At 44.6% G+C, this 27387-nt stretch overlaps 1 protein-coding gene across 2 annotated transcripts; it reads right to left on the bottom strand.

The window, feature by feature from the left end:
- On the bottom strand, positions 1-27263 carry ebf2 (EBF transcription factor 2). Of its 2 annotated transcripts, none has more exons than XM_008305049.1 (15): positions 26761-27263; positions 24793-24949; positions 23022-23085; positions 21554-21609; positions 21360-21433; positions 19895-19963; positions 5167-5248; positions 3515-3656; positions 2355-2485; positions 2012-2138; positions 1812-1900; positions 1627-1692; positions 756-930; positions 481-663; positions 1-368 (listed from the first exon to the last, which is right to left on the bottom strand). In XM_008305049.1, exons 1-15 carry the CDS (start codon positions 26892-26894, stop codon positions 142-144), a joined length of 1776 nt encoding a protein of 591 aa, XP_008303271.1. In that variant the 5' UTR covers positions 26895-27263; the 3' UTR covers positions 1-141. The 2 variants fall into 2 exon arrangements, with proteins under 2 accessions (XP_008303271.1, XP_008303272.1); XM_008305050.1 differs by having other exon boundaries at positions 23022-23079.
- Between the last annotated feature and the right edge of the window lie 124 nt (positions 27264-27387).

Below are 27387 nucleotides of genomic sequence, written 5' to 3'. Positions count from 1 at the left end.
ACAACCAGGCCCGTCATCGCTGGAGAGAAAAAAATATACAAAATCTATGATTCTAATCAATCAGGTCTTGCATTATTGTACATCCAGCAACTGTTCTCTGTCTTGTTCAGTCAAAGCTTTCGAGTTAGTTAGTATGAGGGGTTAGACTGCATTCGTAAGTTCAGACAGGGGGGTCAGATAGTGAGTTGGGTGACTACCTCTGAAGCTGTTCCCCCCTGAGGCGGGGCAGGCAGGGGAGGGGGAGCCCTGGGGCCTGAGGACGGGAGCAAAAGCACTCTTCTGTTTAGCAGCAGACGGGAAGGAGGAGAAAGGCAAGAGAGACGATGAGGAGCTGGAGCTTCCTGGTATAGTGGGGCTGGAGGGCATTACTGTGGAACGGAGAGCAACAGTCAACCTTGAGTCTGAAAATCACAGCAGAATCAGCATAGTGAACTTTATCAACAAGACACGGTGACATTTAGAGAGCAGGGGAGGTCTTACTGTATGGGGAGCCTGTGGGGGAGGCACTGCTGAAACCAGGAGATCCAGGGACTCCTAGACTAGTCATGGGAACTGTCCCATAGCCTCCGGTCATCCCCGCGCTGCTCCCGTAGCTGGACTGCTGGGGAGTGGAGGCTGACGGGTAGCCCCTTGGAGACAAACTGCTGGAGTTGCGGATGTAACCTGGAGGAAAAAATGAAAATGTTGGGTCAGACTTGAGCTTCATTAGTGGTAAAAACAGGAGAGGAGAGTAGCTTATAGGTCATTCTGCTCACCCTGGCTGCTCTGTCCCGGCTCTCCGATGCTAACGCCCAACTGAGAGGGGTAGGAGCCCAGGCCCATGACGCTGCCGTGGGCGGGCGAGCTGGGCAGTGCTTGGAGCTGACTGTGAGGACGAGGAACACTGTAGAGCGCCTCAGCAATGTCGGCTGCACGTTTCAGCAGCATGTCCTACAGGAGATCAAACAAAACGGCCAACAACGGGTCAGTCTCACAGTCACAGGAAGATAAAACGGTTTTGTTCGGCTGCCAACATGCTGTTAATTCATATATCTGTGGCCTGCCAGTAAACAGCGATGCACTAATTAGTGTCTAAAGCTGAGAATGTGTAAGCTACACCCAATTAGCACATTAACTACAAGTTACATAGACTAACGGTACCGCTGACAAGTTTTGGACTCATGCTGGTGCATTCGAGTGTTCTCATTTAATCTGCGAACACAAAATCACCTGCCACAAACTAAAAGTGCAGTGTGGCAGTTGCATATTGTTTTATCTTATGGGCTCAGCTCTGACAACGTAGCTTCTGTGCTCTGCACTTTTTGGTAGCCAAGTCAAACATTTTAAAATTCCTTGAAAGAGTCATTGCAAATCTTTTCAAAATGTTCCTTTCTCAGAATTGTATTATTATTCCATATAGTTGAGTAATGACTGGAAAACCGATGACCTTTTGAAAGAAGGAAATCAATCTTTCAACCAATGCTCTGGAAAATGGTCAGCAGTAATGTATAGTGTTCACTAATAATAGTTTATGGGCAAAACATACAAAGTAGCCGCTGTAATCGTTAAAATATGTTCATATTCAGTTTATATAGTATCTATTATTTTAGGTATTTGGGACATTGTATCACACAAAGCTCTGTTTACCTGATTACTATGTGGATTTCCATACAAGGCCTCCACAAGATCTGCAGCTCTTTTCAGGAGGATCTCCTGCAAAGAGCAGAATTTATGACATTAACATCCTAATAACATACATGTAATATGTACATAGCTTCTTGAAAAATAATCATGAGCATGCAAGCATAATTTATTTAGGAGCCTTGGCTAACCTTGGCTAGTTTCTCTGGATCACCAGGATGTCGAGGAATTACTTTCTGCAGACGCTGAAAACCGTAGTCTATAGTTGGCTCATTAAGGGCTGAAGAAAAAGAAACAGATAGTGAGCCACCATTCATCACAACCGAATGTTTAAAATTTCTCGGTATGTGGATAACACAGACAAAAAGAGCACAGTCATGTGTGTAAATACCTGTGTAGATGAAGCGTCCAGGTGCTCCCTTACAGAACTGCTTAGATTTATAAGACAGTGTGACCTCCACGACCCCGGGGATGTGTCGAGGAGGCGTCTGAACACGGATGGCGTGTGGTGTGATCAGCTGAGGATGAAGCACAGAAACTGTGTCACAAAACAGCAAGAAATGACTCCCACCCCGTGCCTTGTAAATATTTAGGCTAACACAACACGAAGGAAAGATTAATTTCCGTAGACGCCCATACATCATCCAAATACAAGCCATGTGCTTTTTATTTTATTTCAGAATCTGTTTTAGTCCATGGCCTCATTAGTGAGATGTTCTGAAGACAACTCTTACCTCACTCCACACCAGCATACTTCCAAACACCACCTGCAGCCCGTCAAAGAAGTTCTCCCCAATGACTATGACCATGGCCCCACCGGTGGTCCAGCCCTCGCTGGGACTGATGGCTTTAATACATGGGGTAGCTACACGGGAGAAAAAAGCATGACTTACTCCAAAGGTTTCGATGCAGGAAGTGAAATAGTTAAAAGAGATGATAGTTTAAAAAGATGCTTGCAGTAAATATCTGAAGAGGAACGTAAAGATGATGTTTCTTTGGGGGTATATAAAACAAAATGCAAGGGAAGCTAAAGTTAAGTAAAAATAAAATCTGCATAGTTTCATAGCTACGGTAGCCTAATTTAATTTGTGACGTGACTTTTCTCCATGAATAATTCTGACAAAAACGAAGAGTACATTATTGGAAAGAAAGAGGCCCATTCCAAATGTAGGTCAAGAAATCATCTGACCTTAATGTATTGCTGTCGTGTACAAAAAAAATTAAAATCTCAAAGACACTGGACCAGTGGTGGAAAAAAACAATCAGATCTTTAACTTGGGTAAAAGTAGCTACAGAACGGTGTAGAAACGCTCGATTACAAGTAACATCCCTGCATTTACTTCCTAAGTAAAAATCCAGGTGTATTACAAGTAAAATGTAAAAAGCACCAACATGCTGGAAAATGGTCCATGTCATTGGTCTGAAATGGAGTCAAGCACAGAACCTGGCTAAATGTTCCTGGTTCTGTTCCACGACCGCACAAGCAAACGTGATGTCTGTTTCTTGGTTTAGAGATCAATGTGATTTCAGGACCTAGAACTGGAACCTGACCTTAACTTGTGCTTGATTTTGTTCTTCATGCTTAAGTATGTTGATTTAAGATAAGATCATCCAGAGATGCTAGTGACATTTTATGATATAATACTCAATGACAAGTATTTAATTAATGCAATAATTAGCTCAGTTAATGACCTCAGTAGCATCACTGGTTCTGTTTGATCTATCATGGTGATTATGAATGGACATTAGGCAACTCAAGAACCTGCTGTTACAGTTTGCTCGACAACGTCTTGTGTCTCTGAGTGAGTGAGTACACATGAAATGCTTTTTTATTTTAAAGGTAAATGAGGTGTGACATTGTAGTGTCATTTTTTATTTCTTTTTTTTTATTTACCATATTCCATGGAATTCTCGACAGACTCGCCCGGCTCCAGCCTGCGAGCTCTCCGACCGTGCTTTGAGTTGTTGTGGACAAACATGTTGTCGGACACGGCCAGGACGTGGCCGTCTACGCTCACGGTGCTGGACAAGACCACCTGAAAGAGGGAAGAAGGGCCAAGAGGAAGATACATGAGTGTATGTGCACCGCTTGGACAGCACGCTGCGAGTCACAATCTCCGGTTACAGCACTAAAATCCCTGAGCAACAATTTGTTTCGGGATACAGGTGATAGCAATATTTCTCAATAGGTAATGTGACATCCCTGGGATCGCCATAATACGTCTGCATTCTGGGGATGACACAGCTCGCGCACCCCTCCACTCCTCCATCAGGTCTCCATATGGCCTCTCCGCTGCCTCTTGCCTAACTTTTTGATTCATACAGCATGCAGCAGGCCCATCGTTGTCTCCTCCTGATCCTTCAATGACACCAAACATATGGACCAAATCTCCCATTTTAGCCGGCCGTTAAAGCAGAGGATGATATATAGTGGCCTTAATTGGATTTTCTGGCCACAGCATGTGTGTGTCCCTTCTCACATCTGCCTCACATGGATGACGCACGTATAATTAATGAGAGGACACATGTAGGCTTTTCTCTTTGGATATTTATGAGGGTTGATGTGATGCTATTTCTAAAAGTGATAATGAGTTTGTACGTGCCCGTGTTTATGAGCGTGTTTGGATAGTCAAAGGGACGGGGTCAGTGGGAAAGAGGACGTTTTAAATTAAATGCTTAGCCGCAGATATTTTTATCAGATAGATAAAGAAAATCAGGCAGCAAAGATAAAACCTCCCTTCGATATAAACACATGGTAGTAACTTTGCAGGTGAGAGAACATAAGAAGAAGAAAAAAAAAGGAGAAAAAGCATATGTTCTATAGGTGGCGGAAAGGGAGGGAAAGCTAAAGGAAAATAACTGTAAATTATCGATCAAGCAGCAGACTCCTGTCCAGCTCTGAACACCTTTTAACCCAGAGATGAGAGTGTTGGAGCGCCTGCGTGCTCATAACTTCTCAGCATGTGTCACATCACAGGAGTTAAAGCAAACATGGTGGAAGACAGGGGGAGCACGAAAGAAGGAGAAGGGACCCAAGGTTTGCCGGGAGAAGGAGAATGCCAGACAGAGGCCGCTGGTGCTGAAAGACGGCGGAGGAAGTGAGGCGGGAGCGTCCCCTGTGACCACTTCCTGGGTCACGGAGCATGACCTCTTCCATCTGGAGCCAATCACTCAATTCTTGACAACTTCCTGAAACACCTCAACCTATTTCCTGCACCCCAGCACCCCCACGACCAAGTCTCCCACATATCTAACTTCTTTCGTTTGTCTTTCCGTCTCCCTGACTCCTTATTGATTTTTAACTTTCACCTTTAACTCCCTCCTCTCGGCCTTCCATTGGAAAACTTCTCCAGAGTTTAGAGAGTTTGTGGTGTGAATTCGGCGAGGAAGCAGACTGGATAAGAAATTGAATACTGTCATCCAGATTAAGGGGCATGAAGGGGACTTTTTTTTTTTTTTCCAGTCCCATATTATCACCGTCCCTCTCTCTGTTCTCACACAAGCTCACACTCACACACATGCTTTTTTCCCCCCATTTATTTGTACCTGAAATCTCCTCATATCCCTCGGGTTTCCTGCTGTCTTCAGACAATTCTGGTTGCATTTCAGGAAAAACTTCAAGAAAAACCTGCAAAGGTAAATAAAAGGACACGTGTTTGTACATCAGCAACTAAGAAAATCACATGAAAGAATCATGTACATGATTTTTTTTTTTTTTTTGCTGCCCTGTAGTCGGGTTGCAATAACGCATTGGCAGTCAAAGGAGACATTAATTATTTGTCAGACAGGCTTTGTGTGTGTGTGTGTGTACATCTGATTACAATTCTGACATCAATCCCAGCTGTTTAGTTTAATATTAAAGTCAATGTTATTACACTTTAAATCAAGTAATGAGATTCTGAAGCACAGTCCAGTGAAAAGCGCTACTCTGTTTCAAAGTAAACTAGAGACAGTGATGTATGCCAGCGGACTCTGGGGACTGTGGTATCCCGCAATGCCGTATTTGAACCCCCACATGGGAATGGAGAGGGAAACGAAGTAGAGACAACTAGACAACTACAGAGAAAGTGAAATGAGGAGGTGGAAAGAGGAAGGTAGTGATAGAGGCACAGGCGCTGGTATGGACATGAATTTTGTTTTCAAGTATATGTGTCTCATTACGTATGTGAGTTTACTTTAGAGTGTGATATGCTGTGAAGACACAGAGAGGGAGAGAGAGGTGCTGATAGCCTCTGCTGCACCAAAGAAAAACCTGAGAGAAAGGTGGAATAAATAGGAGAGAGGGAGACTACGGAGAGAGACTCCAAATCCCAGGTGAGCACAGTTCGGCAACACGGCCTGCTGCCATGGCAACGCAGCTCTGCCGCAATCCCAAAGTCCCCATGCTGAGAGGCAAAGACAGCGATGGGAAAGAGACGGCAACAACAAGAACACATTCCATCACTGAAATACAGCGAGGAGGGAGGAGGGAGACTTGGCAAGGTGAGATGCAGGAAAGTATGTAAAGAGGACAGGTGCAGATGAGATCCTTTCAAATCTCACGGTGATGAGAAATTAAGCAGAAGATGCGTGTTAAAAACAAAATAAAAACGAGCTGGGAAATGATGCGGGGTTGTGATAATTAGCAAACATGTAGCCCTCAAAGTAGATGTCCACTTCCCTTCACGGTGAACACATCACTGTCCTGTTAATGTTCCAATTAAACACAGAATAACAGCACAGAGGAAAATGCTGCACAAGGAGGCAGTGTTTTTTAGGACTACAAGGGCAGCTCCAATCCCACCCACAGTGTGCTCTCTACAAACATAAGTCATCTTAATGGAGAGCGGTTGTTTGGAAAGGAACTTCATATTGGCCCCATAGCCCTGAATCCTCCTGTCGAATACTAATCTCTCGCTCATTCTGTCAGATTTTTACTCGCCATTCTTCCATCACTCGCTCCAGCTTCCTCCCTGGTGAACAGGACCTGGCTTGCAACTAGTCCTCGGTTCCAACCAGCGTGTCCAATATTTCTTGATTTGAGCTATTTCGTCGGAGGACAATCAATATTGTTGTTGGCAGCGGCTGATTACAATTTATCAAGGAGAGCTCGGACCTCCAACCTCAGAGCTTTGCTAGACTTCAGTCTGGGGTGGGAACATGTAAAAGGGCACATCTGCACCTCTCCCACGTCGTTCCTCCATTCGTTTCCTCTCTGATGTCCCACTTTGTCAAATATTCTTACAACTGCTTGGACACTTTGACGGAAGATTAACAGGATTTAAAATCACCACGTATACAGTGCATTGAACAAGGAAAGATATAAAGTTTGCTTCTTGACTGAAAGTGGACCACAATCAAAAGTGTTCTGTTTCATTTTACTGCCTCCTTTGAGGGTCATACAGCATATACATTATATCCTTGGCAATAATTCTTACATCATGGCTCATTTTTAAGGCTATAGCCGCCATATACAGTATGAAAACATAATTCATAACAGCACAGGAACTCCATTTTTGACTTAATAACCACGTCCGTGCTCTGGCTGTGGTTTGGCAACACTAGTTTCCTCGCTGCACAGTCAAACCCGAAGCCGTCACTCATTTGACTGACTGACACGACACATTTCTGCTGTGGTGATGCCGCAGATTGCAAAATCACAACCCTCATTCGGGGACTGCCTGCATCTATCTCAGGCTTTGTGCACTTTCTGAGGGTTCTTGACCTTGTTTGTTGACTTCTTCTCATCATTCCTTGTTTGTATGACACCAGATGCCTCACGCACACACACACACACACACACATAGAAGCACACATTCACATGCATGCATGCATGCACACTCTAATACACTGACACACCCACCTTTGCCCCCCTCCCAAAAACCCATTGAGTCAACTTTTCACCCCCCTCAGTTCGGACGCACACAGCTGCAAATGCTGAAATTAAAGCGAGACATTGACGCATATATTAGCATGCATTAGCCGCTTCCCCCTGCCCACTTAACATGCAAATCTCCCAGCCCCGTCGCCTCGCACCTTCTGCCACACATTCATTTGCTGAATTATAATTAGACTAATCTTGCATAATTAATAAGAAGTCGAGGACCCTCTGTTTTTTATCCCCTCCTCTATTGTGGTTGCAAAAGTTTAATATTGCTGTTGTTTGTTTTTGTTTTGGTAATGTAATACACCCACACACCTCCCCGTCCACAGGGAAGAGATGAGGAGAACATGCAAAGAATAGGAGGTGATCTTCATGTCATGGGGAAATTGCAGAAAAAAGGGGTATTTTCAAAGAACTCCAGCATGTTTATAGTTAATATGTGCCTTGTTATACGTTTACAAATGATTCTACTCCTTAACGCATGTGCAAAATGGTGATTCTATTTTGTTAAAACACTCTGTTTGTAAAATATAAGTGATGGGAAGTATAAATCAACTTTTAAACTCTCATTAATAATAATCATTTTGTAAATAAAACCTATTATTGTAGTGATTTTTTTGTTCTATAATGGTGACAAATTTTAAAAGAAATTGAATTTCACCGTGTGCTGCGGTCAGCAATGGAAACCGAGTTTTAACTTCTGCAACATCTTCCCTCCACAGACGCACTTAAAACAGGAAACACAAACAAAACATAGACTCAAGTCTTAAACCTTGGGATCGTTTTACGCTGTGGAACCGCGGGGAGTGTGTGTTTTTTTTTCTTTTCTGTCTTCACTTCTGCATCTCTGTCAAGGCCTCCAATCCCTTTTGTCTGCATCTGCGTCAGTTCCCAAGAATAAACACAGGCCTTGCAGCATGAGGCGGCCATATCCCAGTACAGCGACAAAAACCTCATTCAGTGACCAAACACACAAGTAATGACACTAAAAACAAATAAAAAAAAGTTTTCAGAAATTTTCTTAGTTGGATGCTCCGTTTTACATTTTTCAGTCCTGTGGGGCATCTGTTATGCATAAGTGTTACTGACTCTGCTTTACATATGGCCTTAATCATGCAGCGAGCACCTAAGCAGCACAGGACTTAACAAAAATGTTCATAGGCATTCATCAGCACTAATCACTGTTGACATAAACTGCCTTTTCACATAGTCATAAAACACATCACCCTCTGTGGTCATTGTAAATGAAGGTTTATTGGTAGCACCGGCTCTTGAAGCATGTCATGCAAAAAGGTTTAAATGCAGAGTTCAAGTTAGTTAGAAAACTCCTCTCTCATTCCTCTCTTTTTCTGAAGTTGGCTTTGGTTGTCCAATTTTAGGTTAGCGCACCAAACATGACAAATTTATGGCCTAATACAAAAATTATGGGAGGAGAAAACTTTGGGGAAAGAATGAGGGGGAGGAGATTGTCGTCATTTTTGTTCAGCAAATGTCCTGCTGCTCAGACGGAGGTAAAAAATAAAATAAAGAAGAAAAAAAAAGAACTTGTAAATATATGTAACTCCTGATCCTCTGTATTATGCCTAATAGATGTAGGAAATAGAAAGAGACTGCACAAAAGAAAAAGATGAAGAAGAGACGAGGCAGAGGAAGAGAATGTTGACGTCCTGTATGCAGGGCCATCACTCATCAGACATCCCCTCCATCACCCCCCCCCACCACCGCCACCCTGAAAAAACAAAACAGTGTCCTGACATCGTAGTGGAGGGGAGCTGAAGGGAGGGCAGGGGGGAGGAGGAGGAGGAGGAGGAGGGGGGTGGAGGAAAATTAGGAAACCAGATGTGAAGCATTAAAACATACTGACATGCTGAGGGCCTTCCTCTGCCACACTCACACACTGAGAGCACTAACTCATACAGCAGGCCGAGATACACGCACGTATGCATGCACATGTCGCACGCAAACTGCACGACCTACACACACACGCGCATGCCCGAGTTCACAGAAAAATACACAAAGGCAAAACACTGACTTGCAAGCAACCATGTGTGAACGATCCATCATGCGGAATTATACACAGTCGCAAAAAATGATGCCACAAAAACAAAAAGTCACACGCATGTAAGCGCCAGTTGATTTCTAATAAAACACGCCAGTAGCAGGCACAAGCTTATGGCAGCGGGCGAAGATTTGGATAAACTGGTGTTGACCCAAGAATGCTTCACACCGAAGCACAAATCTACAGATGGGTCGTCATGCATCACTGTATGGATATGCATCCAATTAGTACATGTACCCTGGCTGAGGAATGGCTGGGGGAGCTTTGTTTTCCTCCATGAAGAGAGCTGTGTTTGGGGGGATGGAGCAGGGTAGGTGTGTGTGTGTGTGTGTGTGCTGGGAGGGTGGGGGTAAGTAATAAATACCCCTGGACCAGGGTCCCCTGGCAGACTGGAAGCTAGACTGGTCACCAGGGTTAACACCCGGGGCACATGACCTCTGACACTGCTAATGGGGCACAGAAAACCCTCCACGAACTGATACCCCCTCTGTCGCATACCACTACAGGACCTTTCACACCAGTTCCCCCGGTCCGACTCCCCTCCTCTTTCTAAAACATACAGAGATATCTGTGGCATCAGCTTCACTCGCCGCTCTCACATAGACAAACTCAATACTTAGAAGTCCTCGCTTTCCTTTTCTAATATGATTTAAACACATGTAGTCATCAGCTACAGCTTGAGGCATGTCATTTATCTGGATTTTTACAGTTGAAACCTTTATCTAATAACTACTCGCTCACTGTCCTATTGTGATCTCACTTGACATCCGTATTTATCCAGCAGCAGCGCCTGAGAGCACCTCAAACCAGCCAAGTGAAATTCAATTATGGAGGAGGTCTCTTAGTCACTTAAAATACAACAATGTGAATATACTCCACACTAAAGTACTAAAAAAGGTACGACCAACCACCAGATCAGATTCTCTAGTTTGTCTTCTTTGCCCATTCTTATCCTGTCACTGACAATTACTTATTAAACGGATCCTTTCTGTCTATTTTAAACTGTGTTTTATTGATGCAGAAGTCTTGTCTAGTTGCTTGTTTGTAGACAAACGTACAGTCGGCTTCTTTAGCTCAACAAAAAATGAAGAAAAGCGTGCTTACATTGCACTAATTAGTAAACTCAGCGAGAGTAAACACACTATATTATGAAAAATATCAAATTGCCTGTCTTGTTGGTCAGTGCTGAGAGAACGAGGGAGTAAACTGTCTCCAGGTATAGCTTCGAGCAGACAGTGAGAACATGGCGAAGCTGGGCTCTTTATAAATTTGTTGATTGGCTGTGTCCCTTTTGGCCTCTTCTCCGTTGCCTCCCAGGCTGGTTTCACCCCTGCAACCTCAGCCCAGACCCACCCCGCCTCTAAACTTGAGAACTGTGACAAAGCCAAACATTTTAACCACCAGTGCTGATTTATAGAGCTTGGTAGTCTTGTAAAACCTTCAGGTTTGCCACTGCAGAAGTGGCTGTGGCACGGCGGAGCTGAGAGGAAAGGAGGGCTGAGAGAGGGAAAGTGGAACGTCGGGAAGAGTACACGAGAGGCACTCCAGCGTTTCGACGAGGTTCCTCCTGGGTGCAAAAAGTGTTTTACTGCATAACCTCTCACCAGCTGCTAAATGTGCATTTCAACAATTTAAAATGAATTAATGTTTCAGTCTCCCAAGCTTAACCAAAATATAGATTGCATACAGAGCTTGGCCACATGGGACCGCGGTCAGCCTGCCAAATAGACGGATATGGATAGATATTCAGAGTCTAGAGAACATGAATTCACAACCAGGACAGGGAATAGAAGTCCCATCAGTGGTCTGACCTCTCCCAGCATGCTTGGTGTGTCCTGAGGGACGAGGATTCAAAATATACTCTCATAACTGTCAGATGGAGACACGGAGCACCCTCCACAGCTGAATAGATACCAGAAGGTCATCTGCAATACACCAAAGCTAATCTTACCTTTTCAATACCCTTTCAATCAATCAGCCACTAATCAGATTTACCAATAACACGCATGCATCAAAGCTCGACCCAAACCTTTCACTAAGAAGAACAATGAATCTGGGATGGATGCCACCGAGAGGGAGAGGAGAGGAAAGAGAAGCAACAACAGAAGGAGAAGAGATGTCTTCTTAATTAGCCAGTAATGATAAGATCTGACAAACAACATCTGTTTCCAGAAAGAGAGAGAAGGAGGGGGGGAGGCAAAGAGGGAGAGGGCGAGAGAGAGGAATAGGAAGCAGGACGGGAGAGAGAGAGAGAGAGAGAAGCTGCTGAGAAACCTGTGAAGCCTAGACAACAGGGACCTGCTTGTAAGAAAGTAAAGGGGGAGCTGAGGGGATGTGTAAGGGAGGGAACGCTGTGTAGCGTGACACAATAGAAGAATGGAGGATGAGAAGTATAACAGAAGTGAGAGAAAGACAGACAGGGGAGAGAAATCTGACAGGGTTGAGGGAGTCGAAGAGCCAGGACGAATATGACAGACAGAGGGAGGAAAACAGATCAAAACGGGAGAGAACGAGGGAGATAGACAGACGCGGAGAAGGTGAGCTGGATAATGGTGCTGAAGGGAAAGAGAGAGGAGGAACGTGTGAAGAGATGGGAATGGAATCACTCAGAGGTCCAGGGTGCTGTAATTTACTGTCCGTGGCTAATACACAGCAAATGTGTGGGAGCCGAGGACTGTGAGAGGAGAAGGGGAGCCGGGTGGTTGTGGGGGGGCTGGAGGGAGGGCACACAGCCGGTTGGGGCTCTCAGCAGGCCTGCTGGGAGGCTGTCAGCAGTCACATCACCCCCTGCCCTCAGTCCTGACAGATTCATCAGGACTATTACACACAAACACACATCCAAAAGATTACAGTGACAGTAGAATTGCGAGATAGTTTTCCCCGTATTTTTCCCCACGGTAAGGAAAACACGGCATCTGTTGCATAAACACAACGGAGTCAGCAATGATTTCTGCTTCACTTTATATAGAAGTCTATCTGCAGTCCGTAATATTTATTTCTCCGTTGGCCGGGGATAGTAAAAGCATCCATAAAAGTTTTTAAAAGAGTAGATCATTCGTACTAAAAATGTTTCTTCACAACATCCCTGCCCGCCTGCTTTTTCCGTGACCCATAGGAAGAGAAGCTGTTGCCTTAAGCTCCAGCCAACAGGGATACTTCATCAAATTTTATTTAACAAATGCAGCAGATGTGTAAATATTAGTGTTTAGAAATGTTTTCACAAAGTTAAAAAAAAAAGTGGGGAATTCTAGAGAAATCTAACTCCTGAGAAAAACATACCGGTCCGTCTAGATCCCAGATAAACAGACAAACAAAAAAACAAGGTGGCTTGTGGGGCCGGCTCAGCACCAGGGGGCATTGTTAAGTCATTAGTGAAATTTAAGATCTTAACTGTGGAGTTTGACCAAACCCAGGCACACACACACACACACACACACACAACCGCATAGCTCCACCCCCCAGCAGCAGCATCCAGCCAAAGAAAACAGGCCTTGTTCCTAAATACCACTGCTAACTGGCCTCTGACTCCACACCCACACCCACACACACACACACACATACAAGATCCTGATTGCACTGATACAAGATCCTTTTACAAAATAAATGGCATAAATGCGGGAATTTCACGAGAAAAGTAAACCCACAGACAACTAAATCCAAAGTCACACACACACACATACCCACACTTGCTCCTGATCTGAAGTACCTCTAAATCACACTAATCTGCCCCCTTCTGATCCTCTGAGTGCCCCTACTTAATCTCTTCACTGCTCAACCAAAGGTGAACCCTATTAGTGGTCAGACAAATGGGAGGGCTGGCCCCCATCAACTGTGGGAGCGCGAGGCCTTTCAAAGTGCCATTGAGCAGCAACTCAAAACTTCTAATTCCCCCCCTTCCATCCTCTCTGCATCCCACCCACTCTAAAAGTCCCCCCCCCTGCTGTTCCTCCACATTAGCCCATTGGTAGTTCATTCCCATTTCCTGTCAAAACATTTCTCCACTGCTCTCTGTTTCCTACTGCCCCCTCTGTAGGCTCTGTAAGAAAACAAACCGGCCCTACTCCTCATGGTGGGGTTCAAGCCACAACAGGCGACGCTGGCCGAAGCGGAGCAAAGGTGACCAAACACAAACTCGGCCCATAACCTACCACTCATTATACACTTCCTGTGCACATTGGAGTCCGGGCTCTTCCCGGTTCACATGAGACCGCATCGGAGAAAGCTCGAGCCTTACCAAAGGTCCCTGAACTCATTTTCACCAGTCTGACTCCGAGTGAGGCTCTCGCTGTTTGAAGCAGTACCTGTCAGTGAATTTGATATTCCAGACATTGCATCGTCTCTCCCTGTCTGTCTTCGTGTCATTCTCCTGCTTGCATTGCCCCAAGGGAGGAGCCATCCCCATGGTCCTGTGCCAGCTGCTCAGTGGTCCAGCCTGTGTGCCGCTCGGCTGTGTGAGGCGGTGTGCACTAGAGCCTCAGGGCCCTGTCGCCACGCTGCCTGGTCCCCTGCCTGAGGGGCTCGCTGACAGGGGGTCTGGAGGGACCGGACAGTGCTAGCCCACCAGGGAGAGACCTGTGACAGTGGACTGAGGGAGGCAGAGTGTCTGATTTTGTCTCTGCACATGTATGCATGCGTGACAGACAGGTAATTTATGCATACATATTAATATCTGCATCAGCGACTGATGGTGAGTGCAGACCAGCTACCCTGCAACCTGAGGACGCTCTGCGGTGAATTCAAACGGCAGCTGTAAAGCGGACGTTGCTCGCACAACCTAAAATAGCAATGTAAAACTCTGATTTTCTGATTGGATACCTCAAACGTATTGAGCAGGGTATACCAGAAGCCTAGGTAACCATAGCAACATAGTTCATCCTGTTCTAATTCACACACTAAAACTGCACTTAGAAACTTACAATACCAAACAAACTGGCTGCACACACAGAGTAATGGTTTTAACTTCATCCATTACGTTCTTAAATAGGAACAGTTCATTAATTATGTTAGCTTACACATAAAAGCATAAATGCCTCGCCAGCTTGGCCTGAGTAAATAAAGATAGTCAGTCAAATGAAAGCGCCTGATATTGAGCCTTTCCTCCAACTTTTCTTACCTTCACTCGTCTAAAAACTTAACCGGCTTCTAGCAGCCATTACATTAGTGGAAGGTGGGTCCGTCTCAGTTTGTACACTTTGTAAAAACTTTACCAACATCCTCTGCAGCTGCACTCATCTCTTCCACGCCCTCTGAAAGTTGGACAGCGGAGGAGGAAAATCATCCTCATCAGTCATGAGACCATTTTGCAGCCAATAACTTAGGATCCTAACTCATAATTTGTTTCAAGATGAAATACAGTGAGTTCCAAGACTGCGCCTATAAAAAGCAAAAACTGTACCTGACTCAAATTGGGCTACGAAGTAGAATGGGACATCTAGGGAGGCTTCCCAATTGCAGCAGGAGCACTGGGAGCAGTGTATCGCTGCACAAATGGATGCAGTCTTGATCACACCTAGTTAGACTGGTTAAGCAATTTGACTGGATTTGTATTTTTTCTTTGCAAAACAAAAGAAAAGATGTGAGAGATCATATTAAAAATGTGAAACTGAGCTGCTTCTTCTGTAATTCAGAAATCACCCTCCCACTGCACCGGACGATTTTCAGCTCTTGACTAACCTTTAGAAAGGTCATCTTAAAATAATGTGACAGAAAAGGTAACAGCGGTACAAGTACAGTACAGCATACCAGTATCCACAGAGAGAGTTATGAGTTTCACTTTACAGCTACAGTAAAGGAGAAACTTATACTGGGAGTATGAGAAACAGTCTCCTAGAATGACATTGTTGTCTCACACATAAAACTCTCAAGTGCATATATGACGACCTAACAGGGTGACTTGGCTGCAGAACTTGAGTATGCATCTGGGAAAGGGGAGGAATTCGACCCTTGACACGGTCCAAAAAATGTTACTGCATTTATTCTTTGGCTGATAGTTTGAGGTTCTTTTCCCAAAGACTTGCAGCTTTTTTATTTTCTTTTTGGGTGAAGCCGAAGAATGAGGAGGCCGGCGTTCCCCACCATTAACAGGACAAAGGGAAACTCCACTGCCTGTTGTGAGAACAGGTAGACGGCGATGCCCTGCAGGAATCAGAGAGGGAAGTGGCCTGCATCATCGTGTTACTTTTTAAGATTAGTTTCTGAAAGGCAGGTGCGAGCAGGTGGAAAGACTAATATGAAAACAGATGGTCAGACTGCCGCTCTGATGCATCATAGTAGCAGAGAGCAGATATTCACATGCAGCAACAAATGGTATCTGAACAGTTTATTGTCAAACTCTCCAGACAGTGTTCATCCATAAAGAACCAGACAAATAATACACAGTTTACCTGCACTGCAGAACTGAGACCCTGTGTGCATATGTCTGTGCTTAAAGTTGTATTTTAGGAATTAACAACTAATAACCGCGATAATATACGTTAAAATGGGGAATTTTATAGTTGTGCTAAAACTAAGGTAATCTTCTGCACATTGATTAGCAAGGAAAAACAACAAAACGACGTTCTCGCTAGTTGAAAACGAACCTGCGGTACATTCACATAACTAGAACCAAGGCTACAAACGGATCAATACAACCCACAACCGAAGATTAAGAGTAATGGATTCTTCTTGGAGCCAAGCATCTGAAGTCATCTCTCAGGACAACTAATCATTGTTCAAATAGTAATATCATAAACTCAGAGAGCAAAAATGTAAATGTAAAGAAGTCACAAAAGCACTGAGGCTCGGTTGTTCAAGACGGAGGTGTTTTTCTGCATTCAAAACGATATGCACGAGTTTGTTGGAGTCTTTGTGAGCTCATTTTGATTCTGGGGGAGGGAAGAGCCATATCGACAACATTGGAAAATTCTTATTGATTATTCTTCTTTTCTCTGAGCACCGGCTTGTTAAAAAAAAAAAAAAAAAAAGAGCCCTCTTGGAAACACGATCAATTAGTGAGATAGTGCTTGCCATTGATCACCCCTCTGCCCTCACAGGGCTCTTGCCTGACGATGGATCCCTCCACACACTCTATATGACCAACTATTGATCTCAGCTTCTTAGCCAAATATAAAAGCACGCACTCACACTAAGCGCTGACCCCTCCCATCCAAACCACACAGTCTAATACTAATACTGACATCTGCTTGTCTCCATTGTAAACCCCATGGTTTGCTCATAAATACTGAGGCCAGCTTTGGCTCAAAACCAATATAGTTTCTCCGAGGTCAGGGGTCAGTATGGCAATAATGCCACCGTTAACAGAGCTGCCCGGGTTTATATCAAGAACTTGTCAGAGTAGATGAGTTTCACAGAGTGTAAGCAGTGAAGACTGGCGTTAAAACTTTGGTATCAGGCTGTACATGGGCCTGGTTGTTATGTTTTTAGGAAATAAAACCCAAACGTGAGAGTAAAATAGTAAATTCTCATCTGGATGCAGCTGGAGACAGTGTATTTTTGGATTATTATCACCAACCACTAACCCCTTCAGCACACATTTTATGCTTGAAACAGAGGATTCACTTAAATGCACTCATCAAAAAAAAGAGAAGTAGTAAAGACATCGACTGCTTGAGTTAGAAGAGGCACATTTATAGTGATGAGCCCGGAGACATCGATCTGTCTATCTTTCTATTGATCAATCATCTAACCAATCAGTGGACAAGTCAGTCCATCAGTCAAAGATAAGTGACATTCTGCAAACAGGGAAGCCACATTAGGCCTGTGAGTACAGCACTTCACCAACGTTATGATTAGACAATTGTAAAACTATTAGACACAGCAGGCGGCGGGGCATTAGATAATTCTCTCCCATAAGCAACTTGAGTCATCTCTTTGTCAGCGTGCTGCCCTTGCCCTCTTCATCCCTCGGTCCCTCCACCCTCTGTCCCTTAACCCCTCCCTATGGATCAGCTGTGATCTCCTCTCTCTCCTTTCACTCAAATCAGGATTAGGGAGAAGGGGAGATGGAGGGGGTGCAGCAGCAGCAGCAGCAGGAGAAGGGGGAGAGAAAACTGAAACAATATGGAAAGGAGATTAGAAAAGAGGGGGTTTGGGCCGTTTGGGGAATTGCAAACTCCCTTGTGCTTGGGTAGGTGTCCTAATGACACCGCCTAATTATGGCAAAATTAGACAGGCTAAAGGGAAGGAGGGGGGGCGGTGGTGTTGGTGGTGGTGGTGAAGGAGATGGCAACGTGAAGGAAAAAGAAGAGAAGCAGGGGAATTAGGCAATGGGGAGTGAAAATGGTAAGTGCACAGTAGGAGCATGGGAGAGCCGACGGAGAGAGCGAGAGGGGAGGTGTGCAGGAGTACAGATACAAGCTGGGAGGAAGGCAGCACGGGGCTGAGAGTGGGAGAATAAAGAGAAAAGAAAAAGGGTAGTGGCTGGGCGATAGGAGAGAGTGGGCCCCAGCACGCTGCATGTTAATTGGAGAACAGGTGTTGGGGCTGGGAGCAGGAGGCTGATTACTGGAGCCACAGAAACAGACCGTCTCCTCCACACACACACTCACATGCACACACACATGCGCGCGCACACACACACACACAAGCACGCACATGCACACACACACACACATGAATAATTTAAGAACCAAACAGTGTCTAGGGAAAAAGGTCAGTATAGGGGTCACAGAGACACATAGACAATCGCACATACATCCATATACATACATAAGCAAACGTGCCAGGATCCCCACACAGGCATAAAGATATACATCCGTTTGTAAGCACACAAACAATGTATGCATGCTGTGAACAAGCACACACAGCTTGCTCTGCCAATCTCTTCACTTTCTCTCTCTTTTTTTTTTCAGTGCGCACACAACGAAAAGTACCCAAGAAGTGGGATAAAAGGGCACGGGGCCACGCAGAATTCCATTGGCTTATCAGAAATTAACTGGCTGCTAATAGGCGGCTCCCTGAGGAGAGGATTTTGCAGGCCAGTCAAGAGGGAGAAGCCCCCATCAGGACGGGATATGCCCAGTGTGATTAGAGAGTACAGTAGGTCAATGATTCCATTTAAATCAATCCTCAGAGCTGCACAGCAGTCTGCACACACACACACACACGTATACACACACAAAGAGTCACAAACATGTATAGATTGTTTTTTCCCCCACCAGCACACCAAGCGACTCGCAAACAAATTTCCAAGAACTTTAGCCATGTTAGGAGGATGCGTAAAACGGCTGAGGAGGGGGTTAATGTGGGAGTAATGTGCTACAGTAAATGGGAAAAGCAGCTGCTCTAAGGTATTCTGGGAAAATTCAAAAGACAACAGCCCGATTTTTCCGTTATATGAAAACTATCTTCAGCTGAGATCCTTTGAGACACACTGTCAACAGCCAGCCAGCTTGAACTGAGGAGGGGAAAGAAAAGGGTCCTTGACGTATATGAAGTGAGTGTTTTCTAGACAGACAATTGTGTAGCGAAGGAGAGAAGGAAGACGAGGGAGAGAGAGGAGGGAGCGAGGGAGGGAAAGAGGTGATGAAGGTTGCATCCATGAGATCACAGAGAAAGTATTTCACATACGGTCCACTTATGAGCATTCATCACACTGGTTAATGCCAGGCAGACAGTGCGAGACCTCCAAACTCCCCCGGACGTGAAGGCTCTCACACACGCTGATTACAGGGGTGGTCATCTGCCTTTAAGCCCGATAACTGGCTGTCAGGGTGAACATTTACTACATATGTGAGCCTGTCTGCCGGTATGAATGCTCCACATGCTTCTGATAAAAAGGAAATCTATGCTTTTGTCAGGCTTCAGGTGCAATGTTGAAACGAGTGACCAAATTGAAACAGATCCCAGCAGGCTGAAGATGGATCAACAGATAAACAGAAAGCTGAGGAGAGAGAAACACATGGGAGACAGACATGGACACTGTGCTGTACAGTTCAGCCTGCTTGGATTGGTGCAGTGTTAACCAGCACGGTGAATAAACTGGCTCTCATGAACACTTTTCACCGTCTTTTAAATATTTATATGTGACTGCACAAATAAATATTATATGTGAACATATATGCAACACAACAGAAATACATCGAGGCCATACGTGCACTGAAGTAGGAGGTTCTGCTCTATATGTAACTCCTTTTGATTCTGTGGTTACTACTTTTAGCAGCTGTAAATGCAACACCTGATTGGTGAGATCCCACCTCAAGAACCTTCACATCAAAACCATCATCTCGCTGTGTCGCCGAGTGTGAACACGTGGGTGCGCAGACGCGAAGAAGGGTCAGCCTGAACATTATGTACGGAAGAGGTGCTTGTTTGAGGTGATGGACGCCGTGTGGGACGTGGTTTGATCTCATTACCTGTCAATGATGACTGGATCAGAGGGCGTCTCGTTTCGATTGCCACAACTTTTCTTCTCACAACAGCGGCTGAGTGGGCGGTAAAAGAAACAGAAAAGAGGAAAAGTCAGTGTTGGGGAAAGAAAAGGGGGGAGAGAGAAGAAAAAAAAAAAAAACAAATTAAACAGGAGGAGCCGTCGTTTGTCTGGCCCGTCCACATCCACAGGCCCGGGCTACTCTGCCTCGCAGTCGGCCAAGATCCAGGAACACACAAAGGAGGCATGAAAGGGGAGGGGAAGAATGGACAAAAGAATAAAAGAGGAAGAAAAGGTACAACAACACACCCTACAAACAGTGAGAGACCATTCAAAAGTGAAAAGCCAGCCAGGCAATCTGTCACATTGATTTTGAAATCAAACTCAACCCCCACGCAGCCTCACCGCGCACACACACACACACACACACACACACCGTCCCACAACATCCTACCATTCGTCAGCAGTCCTGTCCGAGGAGCCTGCTGGCCACCCCCCACCCCTTCCCCAAAGTCCCCTTCACTGCATAACAAAAGTGCCCCCACCCCTAACCATCTGCCACCCCTACACCTCGCCTCACCCCTCTCGTGTCCCAGCTTGGCCCTGCCCTGCCCCCCTCCGCCCCCCTGTCAGACGGCCTCACTCCCCAGCTGTGACGCTTGCCCTCTGCCTCTTCGGCTCTGTTATTAGCCAGCTGTGAGTCACATTCGGGCATCTGCTGGCTACACAATGGCAAAACCCACTCCGTCTTAGCCCCTCTCCCCGTGTCCCAGCCCCCTATCCTTCCCTCTGCTGCCCTCCAATCCCAGGTCACTGCCCCACTTCCACATCACTCTCTTCATGTTCTTCTCCATCCTCAGCTCTCTGATCACCTACTTTCTTTATTCACCAAAAAAAAAAGTAATTGGTCCCAAAACTATGACTAGACTTCCTTAACTTGCTGTGTTTTGAAACAGCTCTCCGACACTGGCTGCACTTCTTTTACACTTGTCATCGCATCTTGACAAAGTTCATACATGGTGTCCCGGCCAAACATAAGTGCCGGAGTTGTATTTCGATGAGCGAAAGGCGGCTTGTTCCCTGAAACTGTCTGGGGCTGTCAGTTGAGGTTTGGCTGTGAAACCCCAGGCCAGAGAGAAAGGAACTCCAAGAAGAAATCAGAGCTGGCCCAGGGACATGCTGCGTTACAGCAGACAGCGGCAGGGGGTTACCACTGTAACAAGGATGATGACAGACAGGCACGACTTACAGTTCAATAACAGACTAATTCTCAAAAAAGTAGTGCCCCAAGCGCCATCCCAAAACCACATTTCAAGCTGTCTGAGACAAAACAGAGTGAAGGAGAGTAATGGATATTTGGATTTTGTCCCTGTGGGTGAAGGTTTCACTGAGTGTGTGTTCATGTGTGTGTGTGTGTGTGTGTGTGTGTGTGTGTGTGTGTTAGCGCTCACCTGCACATAACCTCGTGTGTGAGCAGAACTCTGCACATTTCTGGATTCTTGTTTTGTCCCTCATACGATATGGGCTAAGAGGAGAAAATAAGGAGCAACGGGACAGATTCAGTTTCGTGCAGGATAAATAAACTCCTGTTTATACAGCTGAAAGTGGAATCCCCGACAAGAAGACTTAAGGAAAGTTTACCGACCTGTTTAGTGACGGAGTCGATGAGTCGTGCATAAAGATCTTGCTCGGTACGAACCCCTGTGGAAGGAAATTGGAGGTTTTCAATAGCTTTAGAAACTTATTTAAGGTAAGAGAGATTTTAATGAAGTGGAACAACTTTTCCAATCAAACTGCTGTCGCTTGTCCTCAGTTCTTCAGTTAAATGTAACGTTTTATTAAGCAGCTAACACCCTTTATCACCAAACAACATTAAAACAAGACTCACTTAGCTCACATTACTGTATAACCAGGCTGTCAAATAGAGTTCTTAAACTCTCTAACCTGCTTCTTTTCAGTCTATAAAAACTTACATTGCACAGTAGATTCTCAAAATAAAATGGAACAATTTGCGATATAAATCATCCTTTTTCTCAAACTCTGGACGCGCTCTCAGACAACACACTGAACTCTGTCCAGCCAACATGGAGGAACAAGATTGGCATGCGCTTCACATTTTCTCTCTGATGGTTTCTGTGGGGATTGGGAGTTATTTGATGTTTGATGATTATTAGTCATGTTCTGCTCTGAGGCCACAGTTTAAAACGAGATTCTCACGATTTGTCAAGCTGTTGTTTTTGTGGTCGTTTCAGTGTTAACTTGTTAAACAGTCCCAAGTTTAGTGTACTGACAGGAGGTTATGTTCTGCACCAGAACAGGAACTGATCAGTTCGTGGAAGGATTTTAATTGAAAGAGAAAAGGTCTTTTTTCAACATTTTTCCTCACTTTTCTGTGATCAAGTAAACACCTGAACCTCTGGATGCTTTAAACCCTCCTCTGTAAATCACATAAGAGAAGGAAACAACATGTAATGAATTGCTTCTTGAGAGAAGAGCGCATTACCCGTTTTTTTTTTTTTCTTATAGAGACTTTGGAGAGTATCGCTTTTAAAATGTGTTCCTCTCATCAAAGTCTCGATTGAGATGCCTTTGATATCGCTTGGGGGAAGGGGATGAGAGGAGGGGATGTAGAGGAAGTGCTTTTGGTGTGCTTGTATGTACGTATGTGTGTGTGTGTGTGTGTGTGTGTGTGTGTGAGGGGGTTGCTCTGGAACATGTCTTTTATCTTCTCTCCCATGGGTGCCAGTGCGATGGCAGAGTATAGGGGCAGCAGTGGCTCATGGGAACCAAATTTCTCTGTGTATCCCCTGATCTGATGTGGAAGCACCATGGGGGGTTGGAGGAGCTGGGAGGAAGAGGAGGGGTTGGGAAGGGGATGGCAACATGTACCCCAGTGTACCCAGAAGTGGCTGCTCGCAAAAAACCCAACGTTAAACTGTACAAACCCAGTGATTAGACAACGAGCTGAGGGTAATTTAAGAGAGGAGAGGAGAGGCAGGGAGGGAGGAAGGTTAGTTAAGTGGAAAGTTGAGTGACTTTTGCAGCTCCTGTGATATGCAGGGCTTCGCATGGCGCCTAAATGAGGGCAAAGAACCAACCCACAAGCTGCTCACCGTTGCTGTAGAGGAGCTGCAGCTTGTAGTGTGTGCCGTTGTTCGTCTTTTCTCCCGTCTGCTCCTTGGAAAAGAGAGGACAGACACAGAGGCAGAGCATGCAGTTAAACACACCGAGAGAACTACAGAACACAGCGTTAAGCACAGTGAGTCTCTCCTAATCCTACTGCTCGCCCTTCCCATGGAGCGGCGTGGAGATCAGAGAGTTGTCGGCTCAAAGCTCATGTGGGACCCCGAGTTGTGCTCATAAGCTGAACGCTTAACCTTGACTTGGATGTTCTTTGTGGAGGGTTGAACCATCATCTCTGATACAAACTCTTAAAAAGCTGATATCAAATGCAGCGGTCCTTTCTGCAACGAGGTAGCAGGAATGGTTATATGTGCACGTGTGTGTGTGTGCAAAGTGTGTTCCAGCGAGCGGAAAGTACTGTGTGTGAGACTGAGCAGCAGTCGACCTTGACAGAAAAACTTCCTTTCCGCTATCCCTCCTTCCCCCAGGCTCTCCACTAGCCTCGCACTTCTTCCTTCGTTCCCCCTCTCTGTCTCTTGTTCCCCCTCTTTCTTTCTCCTCCTCTACCTCTACTGGTCTTTCTAAGTGGTCTCAAAGGAATGCTCTCTGGTCCAATAACCCAGGAGGCTGGCATCACAGAGATGAGCGCAAGAGAGGAGAGGAGAGAGAGAACAGGGAGGTCGGTGGGGGAGTCGAGAAAGTGGAGAAAAGGGAGACAGCTACGAGGAAGGGAAGAAGAAGAAGCGGGGAAATTAAGATGCATGTGGATAAAGTTGGAAGGTAACAGGCTCAAAACTTGGTGCGAGAAGTGAGACTGAGACACCCGAGGAGATGGATGGGTGCCTGGCTCCATAAGTTTTGCAAATATACACAGAGGAGCATTTATTTCACCGTGCCACCGCCGCTACCTTCTGCATAATTACAAAGCAAAAACAGATGCCAGGGTAACCATGCAGAAAATGAACTTCTCCACTGCCATCATATTAGTCTGCACTGGCCTGTGTGGCACAAAGGGGAAGCACACTGACAGCTTTCACGCCTGGCATTAGCACGGCAACCTTGCTCACTCCCTACCAGTGCTAAAAGTGTAGTCTGAACTTCAGCTGACAGGACAGTGTCCCCTTGTCTTTCTCTTGGGGTAAAGCTGTTGCCACTTAAGGAGATTCTCGCTCCCCTCACCACAAGGCGAAAGCATCCATCAACGCCGAGGCACGAGGCTCACTCCAGGCGGTCTCTTTCTAACTCTGTCTCCACACTGCACCCTTCCTTATTTTGGTCTTGTCCAACCTGAGGAATCCAGCTTCCCCCCACAGCAGTATTTTTCGAGGATGTGAGAGGGGCACGAAGGAAAAGAGACTTTGATGATTAGTTCACTGTATAACTTAACAGGAGCAAGCATAATTTGCATTTTAAAAAGTAGTGATGTCCTCCTAATGAGGCAAGCTGCTAATTAGTCATTAGATATTCTTTTTCAATCCCACATCATCAGCTCATTGAGGGTAAAGCTTGTGTAAACATGTAGCCGTCAGCTGTTCGATATGCTTGGCTTTACTGGGGATGGGGAAGATTAAGTTGAGCACCTGGTTACAGCTGAAATGCTGTACGTTACTGATACGTTCTGATGCTGTTGGTCGTGTTTTTGAGACAATATTGATTTAGAGTTTAAAGTGTTCAAAGTTTCCTTGAAGCAGCTGCAAAGATTAAACCTGTACGATGAACTCATGACATCTTCAAACACTCACAAAGACAGACACCACACACCTTTTCGTGCTCAACAAAGTCCACAAAGGCAGTCCTCTCCACCTCCACAGGTTGGCCATGTCTGTCGTAGAGCGCCAGGACAAAGTGGAAGAAGTTGGACTTGCGGAGGTTTGAGGGCGGCTGCTTCTCAAAATGAGCTCTAGACAGAGCTACTCCACTGAAGACACAACAAGAGGAGACAGTCAGCTCACACTGAACATCATTATAACAACCATGTCTGTGTGCAGTGGACCAGTTTATCCCACTGAATGCAATGACTTCTTTAAAAATTAAATTACCATCTAACAATGAACATAAGCCACTGGTGGTTGGAAATATGTCCCAAAGAAATATAAATAAAACAAACTCCAGACCAGACACTTCCCTTCTGTACTCACAGTAGATTATGAAGCTAACATTAAATATGCATTTGAAATATGTGTTTGCTTTAAAGGAGGCAGCTGTTTAATTTTTAAATGGACTTTTCTTGATTTCTCATCTGTTGCAAAATAAATAAAATAAAAATGAATCTTGAAGGCCTTCAGTTTATCCACACAGTAACAAAACTGTGAGATCATTTACCTTCTGTTTAACTGTCAAAAAGAACCAAGTTAGAACTAAAACAAAAATATTCAAAAATGAACCCAAATAGGAAAAAACATTTTTTGTTTTTTTAAAAAAAACAAACTTGTTAAAAGTCTGTTTTAACAACAACAGAACCAGGACTTTTCCTGGAACTCATGGTGGAGCATATTGTATTTAAAAACACAAAAGACTGCTGATTGGTTAATTAAAACGCATAAAAGATTCAGTCATGTGGGATTTTTATCTCAAATTAGCAGAAAAGATGAAGCAGTCTGCAGGTCTGAACAGCACAGAGCCTGCGCAGGGTTTGGTTTTTTTTTTTGTCAGTTTAACTTCGGCTGTAAAATGGCCTGTTTTATATCTTCTCAATCAAACTTTAGGATTCTACGGTGCAGATATTGTCTTATCAGCTGTAAACGTTTCTTGTGTGAACAAATAAAAAAGAGAGAAAAAGAAAGAGCCTGAGGGTTTTTTTTTCCTATAATGATTTTTAAAAAAATAAAAGGGTGTTTTAAATTAAATTTCAACGCTCCATGAAATATCTGTTTAACTAATAATTGCTATTGATGACTAACTGGTATTTTATGTTGTGTCTATTATTATATGGATTGTATAATTTAACTTGTTGCCTCCATTTTTTTGTTTGCGTTTTAATAAGTCTGTTTCTACTGTTTCTTAACGTCAGTTTGGACCATGAAGTGTGTGTGTGGTGAAGAAATTAAAAAAAAAATGTAAGGAGGTTAATTGAAAATTTAGGAGATTGTGGCGAACAGTCTGATAGTAGAGACTGAACACTAGAGAGAGACATTATTTCTGTTTATAAAAAATCCTAAATGCAAAGTGTCTGTTAGGATTAAAGTGTTCTTATCAGCTGAAGCAAAAATATTTAACTTTACGCACACACAGGTTTGAGGAATTATCTTAGTTGGTCTAAACTATAAATCTAAGTCAACCATGTGGCAAAAATTCTACAATCAGCTGCTTCTTGTTTCTGACTTTATGTAAAAGTCTAACAAATACAATCAGTAGTTTTACTTTTGGGTGACAGGCTCCTCTTTTGTGCACAACCCTGTTTTATTACCGTAAACATCATAAAAAATAATGTCAAATGTTGCTCCCTCATCATAATTAAAGAAGTTTTATGAGTTTGGGGGCAATGAGTTTTATGGGGGACTCGTGTCATTTCTTTTTTTTTTTTTTTTTTTTTGCAACAAGTAGTTTGCAGCTCTTGTCTCAAAGGACGCCTGTTCTGCTGTTAAACATTCACGCTTTATAAACTATATTGATGTCATCATCCTGATCGTTAAAATAAATTCTGTCAAGCTGCTTACAAGCCTGAGCGCAGCCGATGAAAAGCTGCGGGAGAAAGTCAAGTCAGCACATCAGCTGGCTTCGTTACTGTACCTTTGCGCCGCGACGTTCGCATCCACAACCCCGACATTACGCACCCACGACCGGACTGGATCCATCTCCTCTGCGAGACTTCTTTCTTTTAATCCGCTCACTTCTCGTATGAGGTGCTCCTGGATCCCGAACATTTAAGCCCTGTCCTGTTCGTCTGGTGCACTTTTTTTTTTAACTTGAGGAAGAAAAAAAGAAGAAACGGAGCTGGACAGTTAAAGCACTTTGGCAAACAACAGAAGGTCCACTTCAACGCGCTGCGCTCATGCCAGAGCGCCGCAGAGGGAAAAAAAACAACTGAGCGTTCGCAGTGCTTTGAGAAATAAATGAAGGCGTTTAATGCTGCAGCAGGAGCCTTAATAATCATAAAAAAAAATCCACACAGACTTTCTCTTAAGGTTTAAACGACGGTGGTAAATAAATCCCTCCACTGATCACCAGCATTGTCCAGGCGCATATCTCCAACGTCAGCTCGAGCGCAACGGATCACCTGCTCGGCTCCACGGAGCGAGAGTCTGTCTGAGGATGATGTTCTTTTAAATATGTGTGTGTGCAAGAAAGTCTTCCTTTGTCACAAGGCCAGATCGGATCAAAACAGTTGATCCGAGGGCCAGGAAGCTTGTAGTGAAC

This window comes from Stegastes partitus, unplaced genomic scaffold (assembly GCF_000690725.1).
Source record: "Stegastes partitus isolate 25-593 unplaced genomic scaffold, Stegastes_partitus-1.0.2 Scaffold2391, whole genome shotgun sequence".
In the NCBI taxonomy this organism is placed as follows: Eukaryota; Metazoa; Chordata; class Actinopteri; family Pomacentridae; genus Stegastes; species Stegastes partitus.
This window is presented reverse-complemented; position numbering and strand designations above follow the sequence as displayed.

Bases quoted from the DNA above. Each gene is read 5' to 3' on its own strand.
- ebf2 (XM_008305049.1), bottom strand. From the start codon at position 26,894: ATGTTCGGGATCCAGGAGCACCTCATACGAGAAGTGAGCGGATTAAAA. The intron at 19,964-21,359 runs GTGAGCGCTAAC...CCGCCCACTCAG, and splicing joins ACACACGAGGTTATGTGCAG to CCGCTGTTGTGAGAAGAAAA. The intron at 931-1,626 runs GTAAACAGAGCT...GATCTCCTGTAG, and splicing joins GAAATCCACATAGTAATCAG to GACATGCTGCTGAAACGTGC.